General features: G+C 36.0%; 1 protein-coding gene across 1 annotated transcript; it reads right to left on the minus strand.

The window, feature by feature from the left end:
• Positions 1-15,621: 15,621 nt before the first annotated feature.
• Positions 15,622-16,095, minus strand: LOC137940609 (uncharacterized). The gene has a single exon (XM_068785764.1). It carries the CDS (start codon positions 16,093-16,095, stop codon positions 15,622-15,624), a length of 474 nt encoding a protein of 157 aa, XP_068641865.1.
• Positions 16,096-19,069: the final 2,974 nt, after the last annotated feature.

Consider the following 19,069-nt stretch of genomic DNA (forward strand, 5'->3'; position numbering starts at 1 on the left):
AAGCAGTAGATACCCCATGCTTCCCATCGATATTATAACTATTTTTCGTTGCTACTGCTAATCTGCAATTTCTTGCTATTCGTTATTGCTGTTAATCTGTTGCTAGTCTATAACTATGAACTCATATTATTTTCTTCTGCTATCATTTACTACTGTCACCAGCCATGGCTCTTGGGTAAAATTTCCCCCCCTAAGAATCCTACCTTGAATATTCTAATTCATGGTATTAGTTAGTGTCGGTGGCCTCTTTGTTGATCCCCTTGAATAAAATGATGATGATGGCGTCCTCATTGATCCCCTTGATATAACTGGTGATTCTACGTGATTGTTGCTCATCGATTCACAAGTTGGCTTCTAGATGTTGTCGAGTATGATTTGGCTTGATGGAGATCACTCTCTGAGCCAAGGCCAAATGGTTGGCGTCCACTAGCACACTTTACCTTCATTGAACTAGAGGGATATTTCACGCTGGAAAATTAACAAAATGATGTCAAGATTACAATAGATTACAACAAATACCAGCAATAATTGCAACTTCTGTAAAGATTAAATTTCTCAAAGTACTTTCTTCAATTTGTATTCGATAAAATCACTTCAGAGCAATGCCTATATACCCACTACCTAAAAGTATAGGAGTGTGTCAAACATCTAACTTCAGTCAAGCCTTTTATTCTTCACCCAAGAGATGATTTGTGTTTGAGCTACCCTTAAAAAGTGAGTAGTCTCTTTGTTGAGCCCTAAAGTTGGGATATTTTTTTCACCATTGAAATTGAGCGGAGTGTGTTTTAGACGATGACTGTTTTGATAGGTGTATGGAGCTTTGTCGTACGGCTAAGGGTGATTTTTCTTTTCTCACCATTATGATGTGTAAGCTAGGTTTCTTGGTAAAGAACAAAGAGATCTTTAGCTTGAGGGGGATAAGTATAAGAAGAAATACACGAAAGAGGTAACCAACAATGAAGAATTCCACATGTTACGATAATCAAGTTTTATTTGGCTAGAATATCCAAGGGGGAGACAAGATGAGAACAAGATGAAGACTACAAGCAAGATGTGAATAAGAAGAAAATGAATAAAATCAATGATTGTCCAACTTATTTATATCTTCCAACACCTATCTATTTCAAAAGGAAGTTCTTTGATTACGTGAATAGGAGAATATATTTACTTGATATTACCTTTTCATTATCTTGTTGTTATTGTGTTGGCATTGGTATCATCTGTTATCGTCCTATTATCATGGTGTAAAAATGACCACCAAAACCAGGGCTATTGAATGTATTTTTTTGGGGTACTCTCGTACTCAAAAAGGATATGTGTATTACAATCCTTCTCCAAGAGATGTTTGTTTCGAGTGATGTCACAATCTTTGAGGAGCAGTCCTTTTATCCATCCATTGGTACTTGGTTTTTTTGCAGAAAAATGAGTCTCCTAAGCCTATTGTGCCGATTGATGACTCAGCAACTCATGGGTGTGTTGATGTACCTCCTCCGCCCCCTGAAGCATTGCCCGTCTCTGCACTTGTGGCATCTCCAGACCTCTTTGAGGTAAGTTCTCTTTGTCCACCCCCTATTTTTTGTCCTCTATTTGATACATGGTTGATTGCTCTTCAGAAAGAACCTAGGGCCTACACACGACCTTCTACCTCTCACCCTATTGCTTATTTTTTATCCACCCATTGGTTATCCTCATCTTTTTGTAAGTTTATTGCCTCTATTTCTTCTATTGCTATTCCTCAGCCTTATGAGGAGGCCCTACAACATCCAGGATGGAAAACAACCATGTACGAAGAGATGACAACCCTTTATGAGAATCAAATGTGGCTCCTTATTTCCCTACCAAGTGGAAAAAAGCCAATGGGTTATAAATGTGTCTTCACTGTCAAACAAAATCTGATGACATCGTGGCTCGCCTTAAAGCCCGACTTGTGGCTAAAGACTATACTCAATGTTATGGGATTGATTATGAGGAAACTTTTTCTTCGGTCCCCAAGCTCAACTCAATTCATCTTTTATTATCTCTTGTTGCTAACTCACAATAGTTTGTCTTTCAGCTAGATGTAAAGAATGCATTCCTCAATGGCGATATTAAGGAGAAAATTTATATGCAGCAACCACCTAGATATGCGGTTGAGGGGGAGTTGGTGTGCCACCTAAAAAATCATTATATGGTTAGAAGCAATCTCCGCGGGCCTAGTTTGAAAAGTTTAGTCAATGCAATGATTCAATTCAAGTTCACAAGGTGTTATGTGGACCATTCCGTATTTGTCAAGCATATTGAGAATGGTGTCGTACTACTAGATGTATACATGATATTATTTTGACGGGTAGTTATAGCGATAGTATCAGTCAAGTAAAAAACAAGATATGCAATGAATTTGAGATGAAAGACTTGGGAATCCTTAAGTACTTTCTTGGTATTGAGGTTCTTCAGTCCGAGCATGGTACTATCTTATTGTTAAGGAATAGTCCCACATGGATTAGTGAGTAGAAAGATGTTGAGTTTATTAGTTGGAAAAGAGGTTTCCTAAGGGGGTTAGTCATTTTGGGATGGGCCTTGGACCCAACTTCACATAAAGATGACACTGATGTAAATAAGAAGACTTCTCATAAAGATGGCACTAATGTAATTAGCTTATGATTTATGTCTCTTATTCACTCTTACTAGGGTGAAGGATATTCTTGTAATATTAGTACTTTTGATATCTACAAATACAACTTAAGGGGGAGGGTTTGGATAAGTCCATTACCCTAATCTTCCTCCTCTTTTCTCCAAATTCGTCACTCTTCCTCTTCCCCTCCTAAAACCTTCTCTCCACAACTCTTCTTCTTCTTCTCACCCCTTTATCCTCTTCTACATTGATTATACATCATGGAATCCTACATTTCAACATGGTATCAGAGTGGGCAATGATCTGAGATTCAAAAGGATAAAAATATGGAGAAAAAGACGGGGAAGAAAGGGAGGAAGAAGAAGAAGAAGAAGAAGAAAAAAAATAAAAAAAAGGAGTTTCTCATTTTCCTCAAGTATTTATTTCTCAAATTTTTATATTTCATTGGATGTTTCACTCTCTTGCCGTATTTTTCATAAAGCAAATTATATACCATTGGAAAGATATCTAGTTTTAAACTAAAAAATAATCATTGAAATTAGATTTTTTTTAGAAAGATAAATTGACATCTGAAGTAGCAAAGGTAAAACAGCAGAAAAGTTTCGTATAGTAGCAGAAAGCCTCAACGTTCAAGTCATTTTATGCCATCAAGAATGAGACTTTATATGGAGAATTATATATCAAAAGAAATATCTACGTGGATTAGCACTTGAGCTTGCAAAATATTTGTTGACTTCAAGCTGGGATCATTGACATTATCTCCCAGCTTGAGGGGGGAGAATAGAAGGAGAAGTTGGAAGGATGAGCACATTGGAGATTGTTTGATTTAGTGATTATCAAACATCACTTGGTTCGACTTATTATTGGCAGTCTATTACTTGGCTTTACTCACTCACTCACTTTCAAAGCTACTATCTGCTATCTACTACCGCCTTGACTTCAACTTGATTATTACCCTAGATCATTACCTTGGATTATCCACAACTTATTACTTGGTGCATACCTTCCTTATTCAAGGATAGACTTACTGTAAATTATCTTATGTGTCCTTATTGCTCTTAAGGACTTTTACTACCTATTGGTTATCCGCTGCTATATAACTGCCTATTTGGTATGTGTTATTTGGGCCCAGACCCATTTCATCTGCTACTATAGTCTCTCTGATTGAGACATTAATATTGCAGAATGACTTCTTGATTGATGATTTTTGTCAGCATTGGTTATTCTGATGAAGAAGAAAGCACATATTGCCCAGAATATTGTCTTCCGGTGATTACCCTTTATCCCCTTTATTTGGTATTTTTACTCCTACCATTTGAGAGTCGGTCCCTTGTGAAGGGACACCGTGATGGAGGAATTTATTACTACACTTATGAGCAATGCCTATAAGAGTGTGCACAACATCCAGTGTGAGTCAAGTCCACAATTCACCCAAGAGGTGTTTTTTTTTTTTGGCTACCCTAAGAAAGTGGGTAAACTTTGTGCCACACAATAGGGCTACTTTTCCGCCTACGAAGTTGAGCGGAAAGTATTTTTGACAATGACCATTTGACTAGAGTGTGGAGCAATGTCTTACGCCTAGGAGTGATTTTACTCTCTCTTATATTATGCCAGTTGGGTCTCTAGGTTAAGAACAAAGAGACCACAAGCTTAAGGAGGAGTGTTGGAAGATATGGTGAACTGCTATTTTATACGAAAAGATCCTCAACAAGTTGGGCGTTCAGGATGTTCTCTCACCCCCAGCATAGGGGAGTGTTGGAAGATGGGCTCAAGGCCTACAGACCAAGGAGAAGGTCCATAGGCCCTCATAGTGATGACATTATGGTAAATAAAGAGTTATCTCATAAAGATGGCACTAATGTAATTAGTTTATGATTTATGTCTCTTATTCAATCTTACTAGGGTGAAGGGTATTCTTATAATATTAGTACTTTTGATATCTATAAATACAACTTAAGGGGGAAGGTTTGGACAAGTCCATTACCCTAATCTTCCTCATTTTTCTCTCCAAATTCGTCATTGTTCCTCTTCTCCTTCTAAAACCTTCTCTCCACAACTCTTCTTCTTCTTCTTCTTCTCGCCCCTTTATCCTCTTCTACATGATTATACATCATGGAATCCTAATTTTCAACACTTATCACAAAGAAAATTTGTTCTTGGCTTTCTTAAAGAAATAAGAATGATGGGTTTCACTTTGCTAACACCCCTATGGAGACAAATACAAAACTATGTGCTAGCTCGAGAGAAGAAGTACCAAAGGCTAGTTGGCAAGCTTATCTATATCACTGTAACTAGAATAGATATTTCTTTTACAGTCAGAGTGGTTAGTTAGTACATGCATAAACCTCAAATGTCTCATTGGTAGGCATTTGTGAGGATTCTCATGTACTTGAAAAAGGCACTAGGGCAAGGGGTCTTGCATTGACGGTCATTATATTTTTTCCATTGCTAGGCCCCAAAACACTTTTTCGATGAAGGTACTTCGGACACATTTCATTCTCTCGAGCAGGGACAATTTAGGGCCCTATTTAATGAAATTTCTCATTAATAGATTAATGTGACAGGGGGCCATTTTACTCTTTCTCAAACAGTAGGTTTTCGACGATTGATCCGAGAGGCCTATAAGAGAGAATAGGGGCGAGAGCGAGATGTTAGGGATTTCTATCTTCATCCCCAAGTCTCTCTCATTGATGAAGGGGGACATCTTCATCCATTAAACTCTTAGTATGCGTATGTTAGTTGACCCATCGAACGAACCCAACCTTCTATTTCAGATAGATAGATGTTGAGCTTAAATCGTTTTCCATATAAGTGTCATGGTTATTTCAATGTTGAAAGCCTTGCTGATGTGGATTGGGCTAGATCACCAGATAATAGAAAATCTACTTTAGGATATTGTACTCTAGTTGGAAGTAATCTTGTTACATGGAGGAGTAAAAAACAAAATTTAGTTGCAGGGTCCAGTGCAATAGTAGAATACAGAGCCATGGCACGCGCGGTAAGTGAGCTTCTATGGATTAAATTTCTTCTAGCAGAGTTGGGATTCCACAAAGAATGCTCTATGGAACTCTATTGTGACAATCAAGTTGTGATCCACATTGTCTCTAACCCAGTTTTTCATGAGAGAACTAAGCATATAGATGTGGCTGTCACTTTGTGAGAGAAAAGTTGTAAGCAGGAATTATAAGTTTTAAATATGTCTCAACTTATAGACAACTTGTTGATATATTCACGAAGTCAATCAACTCCAAAGTTCTCTCCACTGCATGTACCAAGTTCGGGATATACGATATTTTTCACCACTAGCTTGAGGGGGAGTGTTGAAAGATGTAGACAAGCTTAGGTGTTATTATTGTAAATATCTTATGTTTTTTGTCTCTTCTTCACTCCTACTAGGGTGAAGGGTATACTTGTAATTTATGTACTCTTGACATCTATAAATAAAGCTTAAGGGGTTTGGACATAATCGAAAACCTTAATTCTCTCCCTTTCTTCTCTCCTCTACGTGACCACTTATCCTCCTTTCTCTCTCAGTTGTCGTCACTTCTTTCCTCCTTCTCTTCTCCTCTTCTCCTCTTCTCTTCTCCTCCTTCTTCTCTCCAACACTCTAAGTTATGGATCTTGCTAGTATGGAATCCTGAAATCAACAGTTTTCAATCATAGATGAATAGAAACAAATAAATAAGATGTAAACACAATACACTTATACAACAATTCAATCAAGGCATATGGATACACAAATAGCTCTACACAACATATGTTTCCCTTCATAAAGACTTTAGATTTACAACAAAAAAATGTAAAATACATATACTAGTTAGTCTAGAAAGCATTAGGTGGAACTTTATGCCACTTCAAAATTGTTAAAGAATTAATATCATACTAGCACCACACAAAAATGAATCTCACTTTCAGCTATAATCTCTAATTTTTTTCTGTACATCATTATCTCACAACACATCAAACTAACAAGGTCTTTAAGACTTATGGGTTTAACCCTATAGATTTTCAAATATGAATCATGTATTTCAAAATTATAAGTTCAAATATACCCTAATTAGTCAGCTAAATGAGGTCCTAGTTCGTTTGCCCTTAACAATTTCCTAAATAAGGTTTTTACTCCTCACTGCATATGAGACAAATTTCCCCTAGTCCAATAGTTCCAAATCAAACGCATGAAAATATATTAAGGATTTCAATCATTATCCACCAATCAACATCTAGAAAGAGGTCCATATCATCTCGTTTGGCATCCCAAATGAGGTTCATACATTTAGAAATGCTTACTTGGTACAGTACAAAGTGTTGGTGTATAAGAGATATATTTGGGACAATTATAGTCTTCGGCTATATTTGATAATGACACTTTGCTTGACTATAAAGTTTGAGAATTGGGATCTGCCAACAGTTTGGAAATTGGTAGTGCACTTGGCCTTTGAACCTTGGGTTATGGTTTTGCCTTTAAAGCTGCCCCAATTCAAATGCAAAGCACTCTCCTTACTCTTCTTGGCTTCTCTTTTCTTTTGCTGACAATATTCTTCCTACGATTTGCATTATCTGGATGGTTGCTGGGTATTGCCATTTGTTGCACCTCTTCTCATAAGAGTTATTGCCAATAACTTTGTGATTAAGGTAATTCTATTATATTGCATATTACAATTGCTTTGTTATTGAAATTGTTACATTTTCTCAAGATTGATGGTATCAAGATTGACACTGTTACTACACTCCCTTGTGATTGTTTAGGGAAGGCAATTGAGTGGGTTTTTAAGAATTGAACTTGGCCTAGTACACTCCCTCTTCCAAGGGCATCAGAGAGTTTAGGAATGAAATCTCAACTGCCTGCTCCTAGAGGTACAAAGAGAGTGAAAAGAGGAGAAGGAAGCTCCCTTCCTTCCCTTTTCTTTGCTTTCTACAATGAGGTGCTCCTCTCTACTTGTACTGAGAGTTCCCTCTTCTAGACATGGTTGAGAGAGCAGAGGGAACCTTCCCTCCATTTGAAAAAAAGAAGGGAAACTTATAAATGTTTAACCCCACTTTATTGCCTTAGTTTGGTGAGTGGATACATAAACAAATTAGTTGTACATCTCTCTAAGTACTGCAATTGAGTATAACAAACAGTACTACTGCATACTCAAAATTTAAGTCATACAGGAAAATATGACTTGATGGGTTTTTCATGCGCACAGTAAACTAGCTTCAGCCCATTCTAATGCAATAAGGTGTTTAAGACGTAAAGCTTCTTATGTTAACATATTCATGTCAGAGTTTATAAATTTATACTTGATTTATAGTTTTTGTTTGGGTGATTATAAATTTGATATTGATATTTCATTTAAACTTGTGTGTTTTATTAATGAATAAAATTTATGCATAATACTATGCAGTGTTTATGAATAATTTTATGCAAAGTATATAGACAATTTTATGTAGGGTTCATGTACAAAGGTCATGCCCAATTTTATGTAGAAGTCATGCCAAATTTTATATAGAAGTCATGCCCAATTTTATGTAGAGGTCATGACAAATTTTATATAGAGGTCATGCCCAATTTTAAGTAAAATTTATGCATAAATTTATGTACAATATATTTGACATGTATTTTATACAAAATTTAAATGTAAGTTGGAGTTCGAACTCAATTAAAATTCTTGGCCTCGAGCTCGATTACAATTTTAGGCTCGAGCTCAAGTTTGAAGTATTAAATCAAGCCCAACTCGAACAAAAATAGGTTTGATCTTAGCTCGGGTCGATGCCACCCCTAACAGAGAGACACCCCTAAACGATATGTATATTGCAACATAGTATCTTTATAAAAAAGAAAGCCCTCTTTAACTCTCTTTAAGCATGAATGATTATCTTCACCATTTTGAAAGCCTTAGTATACTAGCGGGGAGGGGATGGTAAGGTAGGAAGGCCACCCTCCTCCCCATGCATACACAACAAAGGAGTTCCCCCATTGTCAATGGTAGATAGGGTGAAGGCTCCTCGTTGCAGAGGGGGGATCGAGGAAGTGATGCTTTTTTCTTTGTTTTTAATGCCATATATAATATACTTAATTATGACATCATAATGATATCATCTTATTGACCTGTGGACGGGAGAAACGTGTGTGTCGCGCTTCATGTTAATGATTCGAAAAAATAGTCTGAATCAGCTTTCCTTGATTTTTGCCTAATTCAATTACCTGACTTGATTCAAAAGAAGTGGAATTTATTCTACACTAACAGCTTAATCTAATTAAGTATATTATTACAAGTCATTAATTCTCTTATTTTCTGTGTTTTTCTCATTTGGGGGCACTAACACTGGAAACTGTTTTCCAGTGGACATGAACTCGTCCACACTAACCCATTTTGAAGATGAAGTTCATGCACATGATTGAAATGAAGATGAAGATGAACTTCAAATTTTATGTTTGTTGACTAACCCCCCTAAGGGGGGGTTAGTGCACATGACTCAGGACATGATCTTCAAGCGCATTACGCAGTTCATGTCCTGATGTCGTTAGGGGGCGCCAAAATTCATGTCATGTACATAAATATACATGAACCAAGAGTTCATGTCTCAAGAGTAACGGGCGAAAAGTGATTTCCGCCCGATTTTGAGAATCATCCACTTGACTCTCTCGCGCGGGCTCTCTCTGGCTCGACCGTCTCTGTTTTTTTTTTTCATTTCGATCGTTTCATCCCCGCACACAGACACTCTCCCGCAGCCCTCTGTCGTCTCCGTGAAGCCCGAGCTCTCTGCTCGCTCTCTCATCTCCGCCATCTCTCTCCAGTCTCCCTCTCTGCTACCTCCGTCTCTCGCTGCGAGCGTCCTTTCGGCATCCTTCTCCATCTCGAACTCGTTCTCCCTCTGAACCTCTCGCTCGTTTCTCCCTCTCTCTTATCCCTCCCGGCCTCCCTCTCTTCTCTCTGTCTCTTCTCCTTCCCCCTTGCGGCATCTCACTCCCTTCTCCCTCTCGCTCATATCTTTTCCCCCAAAATTCCCTCCGATTTCCTGCGATTTCCCCTAATTCAGTTTTGGTTTTCTTCGATTTTGACATTGGGCTTCAATTTCAAAATTTCCACTTCGATTCAGCATCGATTTTCCCAGTTCGGCTTTGATTTCAGTCATCGGCTTCGGTTTTCCCCAAATTTCAGAAGGTATGACTAAACCCTAATTTTTTTCTGATTAAATGAGTGTTGTATTTGATTTAATTTTAGTTCCAGTGTCTAATTTGGGGTTATTTGTGCATAATTGTGGGATTTAGTGTTACGGATTAGGGTCTAAAATTTTTATTAGGGTTAGGGTTTAGTGTTTTTAGGGTTTGGTGCTTTGTATTTAGGGGTTAAGTTTTTAGGGTTAAGGATTTATGGTATTGTTAGGGTTTAGGTTCTGGAATTAGGGTTTAGGTTTTTTTTTCAATTTTTTTCAGCTAAGGTTTAAAGGGTGATAGGGTTTAGGGTTTAGGGTTTGGGGCTTTTAGGGTTGTTAAGATCTAGGGTGTTTTGTTTAACTTCTGGAATTAGGGTTTGGGGTATAGGGTTTAGGAGGTTTTGGAGTTATGGGGTCTAGGGTTAGGGTTTTGGAGGTTTTGGAGTTATGGGGTCTAGGGTTAGGGTTTAGGAGGTTTGGGAGGTATGGGGTCTAGGGTTAGGGTTTAGGAGGTTATGGAGCTATGGGGTCTAGGGTTAGGGTTTAGGGTCTAGGGTTTTTAAGGTTCTCAATTACGGTTTACGGTGTTTAGTCCAATTCAAACAAGGTTGAGTCGCGTACACGGGCGTCCATTAGCCAACGAAATCCAACCCCCATCACTGACGAAGTACAGTTCGTAGTGACTGTGAAGTCATATGGGGCTCTACCAGGGGTGTTCGGTGAATTTGGACTTGATGTGTGTGTGTGTGTGTGTGTGTGTGTGTGTGTGTTTGCATTGTTTTGCATCTCCAATGGAAATAGTTGATTAGTTTTGGAATGTTTTAGAATGTTGTTTAAAAATATTGAAGTGCTATGGAATGCTTTTGCCATGTGGTGAGGAGATTCGGGTATTATAAATATCCACCACATGGTATTTTCTTATTTGTGGTTTTTGTTTCGTGACGGGTAATGGTAGTCTGATAAAGTTTTTTCCACGAGGACAATCTCGGATTTAGATTGAAAATGGCTGCAAGAAAACAACCAAGTGGTCGACCATATGACTTTTGGAGCTTTGAAGAAGACAACAAAAAGCTCGATCTTTTAGTCGAGCAGGTATATATGGGGAACAAGTTGCCCAATGGTGTTTGGAAGCACGTGGTATATACGGAATGTGTCAGTAAGTTCAATGAAGACGCTATCAATAAAAAAACTATTGAACAGCTTAAGAATCGAACAAGATCGTGGAAGAAAACATACCAAACGGTAACGAGTTGTCTCAACACTAGTGGGTTCGGTTGGGATGCAACCACACAATGAGTTACTGCATGTTATTCTGTATGGCAATACTACATTAAGGTCAGTAAATCATGATATATTGTAAAATAGTTTGTATTGTTTCGCATTACTAAGAATGATGTTTTATTCTTGTAAGAGCATAAAGAGGTTGAGAAGTATAGACAACAAGGTTGCCCCCTTTACGACAAATTGGCTATTGTAGTCGGAAACACAATAGCCGTAGGGAATGGTAGTACAACTCCTATAGATCTGTGTGATGAAATTATCCATGATGAGTTGGCTCCTATCCCGATGGATGAGCTCGACAATGTTGACATAGTTATGGGAACTCCACCGCAATTCAATAGTGGAAATGATTCAACAGCGGATCAATCTTGTGGAACTAAAGGGCCATCTTCACGTCGTCGTAGAAAGAGAAGCGAATTGCCCACTCAAGATAATAGACAATTAATTGATGTAGTTGGCCAGATTGCTAAAGCTATGAAATGTGTTATGGAGTATAAGGAACGCGATGTTGAAGAACCTTGGGTCAATGCCCTCATGGAAATTCCAGACCTGTCAGAGGCACTGAAGTATGACGCTCCTGAATGGATAAATACGCCAAGTAAGAAGACCATGTTTTTAAAAATGACAGTGGCGGAGCGGGTTAAGTGGCTTAATTATTGTGCAAACAAGTAATTGTAATGCGTTTTAAGTACAATATCTTTTTTGAAAAGATTGTTATGTATTAAAGACGATGTTTGAATTATAACATTGCTAGACTTATCAGTATGGTTAAAGTTTCTATTTTATATGTTTGTTGTCTTAATATATTATGTGGATAATATGGTGGATGAGTATTGATGTGAATATGATTATTGAGTTTGGATGAATAGGTTATGATTAAAGATTAGCTATTATTTTTGTTTATGACTATTTAGAAGTTTAAATTTGCAGATTCTCATGGATATTATGACAGAAGAAGATATGGATGTAATTATGATTGGATTGGCATGTATTATTGTCGTCATAGTAAAATACTATCTATGCCCTAGCAACAGAGGTGTACCACGTTCTTATGGGATGAATGGTCCGTTGTATTTGCAAAAGGCCTTAGACAAATCTCCTGTTAAATTTCAAAAAGTTTACAGGATGAATCAAATTGTATTTCACAAATTGGCAACAATACTTAATACCAAAGGGTTTTTATCAGCGACAAAGACCATCTCAGTGGAAGAACAACTTGCCTATTTCCTCCTAACTGTTGGTCAACAACAAGCCTATAGTGTCACAGCAGAGATGTTTGATAGATCGAATTGGTCCATAAGTAAATATTTCAACAAGGTGTTGGATGCTATCCTCAAACTTCACTCTGATTATATCAAACAGCCTTCAGAGCGAACACACTCGAGGATTTTAAACAATTCAATGTTTTATCCATACTTCAAGGTAACATCACTTGCCCTCTATTTAGATTACTATACAAATTTAGTCAATACTAATGGCTCCGCTTATATAATTAGGATTGTATTGGGGCTATTGATGGAACGCATATCAAAGCAAACATCCCGCTTGAAGAACAACCAAGGTTCTGGAACAGAAAGGGTTATCTCTCACAAAATGTGATGGCAGCATGTACATTCGACATGCAATTCACTTATGTACTAGCTGGATGGGAGGGATCAGCAGCTGATTCTCGTGTACTGAAGGACGCATTGACTCGCCGAAATAGACTATTTGTACCTGAAGGTAAATAATATATTTTATGCAGTAATATTTTATCTATTTTATCTTTAATATTTAATGTAGAAAATATTTGGTATTGTAGGTAAATATTATCTAGTCGATGCTGGTTATGCAAATGTACGAGGATTTTTGGCTCCATATCGAGGAACTCAATATCATTTGCAAGAATTTGGAGATAATATTCCTAAGAATAAAAAAGAATTATTCAATCGAAGACACTCGTCTTTGCGGAATACTATTGAGAGAACTTTTGGTGCTTTAAAAGCTCGATTTCAAATATTGAAAGGCACTCCTCCATTTTCTTTTAAGGTGCAGACAAAAATTGTCATTGCTTGTTGCATATTGCACAATTATATACGTACAGAGGATTACAATGATATATTTGATTTGGAAGATGATGATTCAGATGATGAGTTTGGTGGAGGAGGTGATGGGGTTCAATTACGTGCAACGGATGATACAGACAACGATGATAGCGATGGTCTTGTGGAAGAGGATACCCAAGTAACAAGCTTTCGGAGGCAGCGTGCATTAGAATCCACAAGAGCCGCAATTTCGAGATGACATAGCGACTTGCATGTGGAATGATAACTGATGAGTGTATCTTTTATTGTATTTGAACATGTGTTGTTCTTATGTACTAAACTTGTAATTTGATGATTTTAATGTTAATCACGAACTGCTTATTACAATAAAACTCTATTACATTAGTAATAAAGTTGTATATTTATTTATATATTATATTTATTAAATTTTATTACTATATTAAACTAGATATTTAAGTTTGATAAATAAAATATAGTTACAATATGTATTTGATCAATTGATTAATTTTAATTTTTTGGAAATATATTATCAATTAATACTATGCATATTTCGTTTTTAATAAAATAATTCTTTATTTACTCATTATATTTATTTTTTATTTATTGTATTATATTAGTGATTTAATAGTGGTAATATTACGTACAAATATATAGTATATTAAAGTTATGATTAAATCAATTTTTCCTCTTAAAACATTCATTTTTAGGCTATATTATAATTAATCATGTGCGTATTTCATTGCTTCACGTAATTACTATATTAATGCACAATAACATATCTAATTCAATTAATAAATATATTAATATATTTTAATTATACATTAAATAAGTTACTCGTGTAGTAATAATGATGGTTTTACCCAATTTGGGGTTTGAGGATTATGTTGTAATTATAAGTGTACTGTACAGGTTTAGGGATTCTCTTGTTTTTTATGTTTTTCTAATTAGTGGGCACTAATCACTGGAAATTGTTTTCCTGTACATGAAGGCGTCAACACTAACACTAATTCTTACCTGATCTTCATGTACATGACATGACATGATCTTCATGTTGGACATTACTTGATCTTCAACAATCCACTTTGGGGCACTAACCCCCCCTAAGTAATGCAGGAGTAATTCATTCTGGTTCATTTTGGACTTAACACCCCAACCCCCCCCCCCCCCCCCCCCCCCCCCACCCCAGTTAATTGACAAGTTACACCATTAATCATGAGTTAATAACTCAAATTCTCATGTCTAAAAAGAGTGGTGATCATTCTCCTCCTTATCTCCCATCTTTAGTGTTGGCCACCACTCATCTATAGTTTGTAATGACGATAGATGAAAGAAGATAAGTTAAGGGGGGTTAGTCCACAATGAACTTGAATTGAAGTGAATAATTGAATTGCACTAAAATGAATTGATTCAACTTCAACTCATGTTTGCGTGTTAGTGTAAATGAGTTCAAGTGGGGGAAAACAGATTCCAATGTTAATGCCCCCAGATGAAAAGTATAATATAAAGAAGAGAATGAATAACCTTTTATAATATACTTAAATATAACATATACCTATAACATATACCTAAACACGATTATTATAGGGGGGTTAACCCCCCTATAAGTGATTTAACGTGTAGTATTAGAATATATTAATATCCTAATTAATAAAAAATTATATTAAATTACTTAATGATTATAGTTTATTATAAATTAAAAAAAATAATTAGGAGTGACTAGAATAAATTATTAAAAATTAATAAAAAATTAAAAAATAACATAAAGAGAAAATAATAAATAAACATAATGGTTTAATTAATTATAGCAATTGTATAATTAAACCAATTAACGATTCCAGTTTATTATAAATTAATATATTAATTACGTGTGACTAAAATAAATTATTTAAAATAAATAAAAAAGTTAAAAATAACATAAGATATAGTTTAACATTAAAACTCACTATTTTAATAAAAAATAAAAAATGCATAATAAATAAATAAATATATTAATTTAACAATAACATAATATATATTTTTACATATTATTAATTAATAAGATATTAACACAAAACGTAAAACCATTTTTTTAATTAATTATAGCAATTGGATAATTAAACTAATTAATGATTAAAATTGATTATAAATTAATATTCTAATTACGTGTGACTAGACTAAATTTTAAACACGTGAAAAAAAGTATAGAATAACAAAAGTGAATATAATTAAAGAATAAATTATTTAACTGAACTGAATAAATAAATAAATAAATTATTTTATTAATAACAAACTATAAATTTTTTACTTAATTAATAATATATTTTTATGAAATAAAAATGAATAATTTAAATAATTTTTTTCAGAATATATATATAACTAAAACTTCAAAAAAAACATGCTTCAAAATGAACCGAGTTAATCCTCATAGTCCTCAATTTACTGCATAAAAGCAAATGTTTATGCCTTGGAATATAACAACGAGTTCGTGTGTTTAAAATCATCAACTTACTAGTTTAGTACATACGAACGACAACATACATGTTCAAAAGAAATAAAGTACAACTATTAATAATCACTCCACATGCTAGTCGTTATGGCATCTCGAAATTGTGCGGCTCTAGTGGATTGTAATACACAACGCCTCCGCATGGTTGTTGATAGGTTGCCTTCATCCCTAAGATCATCGCTATCTTCATCCTCATTTACACCTACTAATCGGACCTCATCACCTCCTCCACCAAGCTCATCACCTGAATCATCATCTTCCAATTCAAACATATCATTGTAATCCTTTTTACGTACATAATTGTGTATTATGCAACAAGCTATTACAATTTTCATCTGGATCTTATAAGAAAACGGAAGAGCGTCTTTCAACATTTGGAATCGAGCTTTTAAAGCACCAAAAGTTTGTTCAATAGTATTCCTCAAAGATGAGTGCTTTCGGTCGAATAACTCTTTATTATTTCTAGGAAGGTTGTCTCCAAATTCTTGTAGATGATAACGAGTTCTTTGATATGGTGTCAAAAATCTTGGCATATTTGCGTAACCAACATCGACTAGATATTATTTACCTACAGTACAAAATATTTTCCACCTAAGATAATTGAAGATAAAATAGAACAAAATTACTACATAAAAATATATTATTTACCTTCAGGTACAAAGATAGGGTTTCAGTGAGTCAATGCGTCATTCAGTACACGGGAATCAGCTGCTGATCCCTCCTATCCAACAAGTACATAAGTGAATTGCATGTCAAATATACATGCTGCCATCACATTTTGTGAGAGATAGCCCTTTCTGTTCCAGAACCTTTGTTATTCTTCAAGTGGGATGTTTGCTTTGATATGAGTTCCATCAATAGCCCCAATGCAATCCTAATTATATCATTTTAATTAATACAAAGTAACTCTAAATATTAATCTAAAATTGTTCATTAGATGCCAAGTGATGTTTCCTTAAAATACAGATAAAGGATTGTTTAAAATCTTCGAGTGAATCCGTTCTGAAGGCCGTTTGATGTAATCAGACCGAAGTTTGATAATAGCATTCAATACCTTATTGAAATACCTACTAATAGTCCAGTTTGATCTATCAAACATCTCTGTTGTGACACTCTACGATTGTTGTTGACCAACAGTTAGGAGAAAATATGCAAGTTGTTCTTCCACTGAGATGGTCTTTGTGGGTGATAAAAATCCTTTTCTATAAAGTATTTTTGCCATTTTTTAAACACAATTTGATTCATCCTATAAACTTTTTAAAATTTAACAGGTGATTTCACTAATGCCTTTTCGAAATAAATCGGACCACCAATCCCACAAGGACGTAGTGCATGTCTATATACCTATGACTGAGATAGTATCTTCCCATCATGTACATAAGACATGTGAATGCTATCATACTTACAATCCTGTTTTTGTTTTCCATGGAAACCTGCAAATACAATCACCACAACCACAATGACGACTACAAAAATAATTCTTGTTTCTTCCTAACACAAAAACATGCCCTTATCTTCAATTATAACCTATTTTTAATCACACCTATATCCAAATCATATCTAATCACACATCCACAATATTCATCCACACAATAAGAAAACAACAATCATGAAAACTCAAATTTTAACCATAATAACATTCATAATATATCAATGATATGTCTTATAATGTCATAATTAAAAAAAAACATAATTAAACTTCAAACCAATCGTCCCAAAATAGATAGTGTACTTGAAACTATTGACTACATTTCACTAACACAATATTTAAGCCAATTGAGTCGTCGTTCCACTGGCAGCTTCGTAAACAATTCTTTCTTCATTTGCGTATCTAACAATAGAGGAGCGCGAAACATCAGCTCATCTGGCAGATCCGGGATTTTCGTGAGGGCTTCATACCAATTATCTCCAACGATTTTAGGTTTTATAGCTTCATGCAATACCGTGGTAATTGAGTTCATTGTATCAAGGAACATGAAACTGTCATTGGTAGACTTTTTCGTTTTCTTTCTACGACGACTTGAAGTTGACGGGTTATGTTATGGACTCAATAACACTGAGTCATCTACTTTACTTTTATTATTTATGTTGCTTTTGAATTTCGAATTTTATTGATTTGTAATAAGACTTAAAGGTAGGGCTGGAATTGGGTTTTATAACCCTAACCTATGTTGATGTTAATTACCCTATTTAAGGGTAAGAATGGAGAAATAAAGCAAGTTCGGAATTAGCATAAACTAGGGTAATTTAGGTTCTTGCTAGGCTCCCTATTCTAGGGTTCGTAGCGTGAACTCTCTTGGTGGTTTCCTGCATCCATTGGGGAGTCTTTGAGGAGATCTTGGAAGGAAAAGGAAGAGGAATCACCCTTCTCTTCCAAGCTGCAAGAGCAATCTATCTCTGCCACGAACCAACAGCAAGAGGGGGAGGTTTGCGTGAGCCTTATCATCAAAGGAGAAGGCTTTTAAGTTGTTGGTTGGAGGAGATCTTCAAGGGGTATTTCTGATTACCTTTTCCGTGTTTGGAAAGGTCTTCTCTGGTCTCTTTTACGTATAAGACAGTAGATGCATGGTTTTAGGGATTTATACCTGTTGACGTGAGTTATAAAATAGGGGTTTCATATCTGAGTGGTTAAACATTCCTTTAACTTGTTGGTTGCATCTTTAATTGAGAAAAGGAAACTCTTTTTCAATCTTAACGTAAAAGGAGAAGTAGAAGAGAGTTCTTTTCACAAAAACGTGTTAAGAAACCCTCAAACAGTGCTGGATCATTATTCAACTCGACGAGTTACTAGATCCATGGCTAGGGACTAAGGGTGGCTTCGAACCGAGCCGGCTCGCGAGCCGCTCGAGTTTGGCTCGGTTTCGGCTCGGTTCGAAACGTTATATTTCGAGCTCGAGCCGAGCTCGAACTCAAGGATGGGCTCGTTTACATTAACGAGTCGAGCTCGAATAGAGCCCGATTCGGCTCGTCGGCTCGCGAGCCGACTCGTTAATATAACGAGCGATTCGGGATCGGGGATCGGGATACCTCTTCGATTCGGGAAATTTCTCTGCGAAACCCATACCTCCGTCTGCCATTTCCATGCCGTTTCAGCGTGATTTCTTGCAGAAATCGCTGTTCGTCGGCAGGTATTCAGGGGAAATGGGGGATTTGGTCTTCAAATCCCTCGTTCTCCCTCTCCCTCTTCGATTCCTCGATTTATTCCTCTACGATTTCTGTCTTCCTTCCTCTTCGATTTCTTTCTCGTCTTCCTCTTCGATTTCTGCATCCAAGCTTTTCCTCGCCGACGAGACGAAATCGACGGTCCGACGGAAGGAGGTAAGATTTTTATTTAATCTTTCTGTTTTTTTTTCGTCGCCGAGCTAACCTAAAAAATCTCTAACTCTCTCTTCGTTTCTCAGCTTCGTTTCTCAGCTTCGTTTCTGAGCTTCGTTTCTCAGCAGTGTTCCTTCATTATTGGAAAGCTTTTTTGGATATCCGAACTGCACACTCTGTTTCTGTAAGCAA

The sequence above is a fragment of the Aristolochia californica genome, unplaced genomic scaffold, assembly GCF_029961685.1.
Source record: "Aristolochia californica isolate CCGP_79_NKW_82.1479 unplaced genomic scaffold, dmAriCali1.0.hap1 SCAF_9, whole genome shotgun sequence".
Lineage (NCBI taxonomy): Eukaryota > Viridiplantae > Streptophyta > Magnoliopsida > Piperales > Aristolochiaceae > Aristolochia > Aristolochia californica.

Excerpts from the sequence above, each read along its gene's own strand:
- LOC137940609 (XM_068785764.1), bottom strand. The coding sequence starts at position 16,095 with ATGCCAAGATTTTTGACACCATATCAAAGAACTCGTTATCATCTACAA.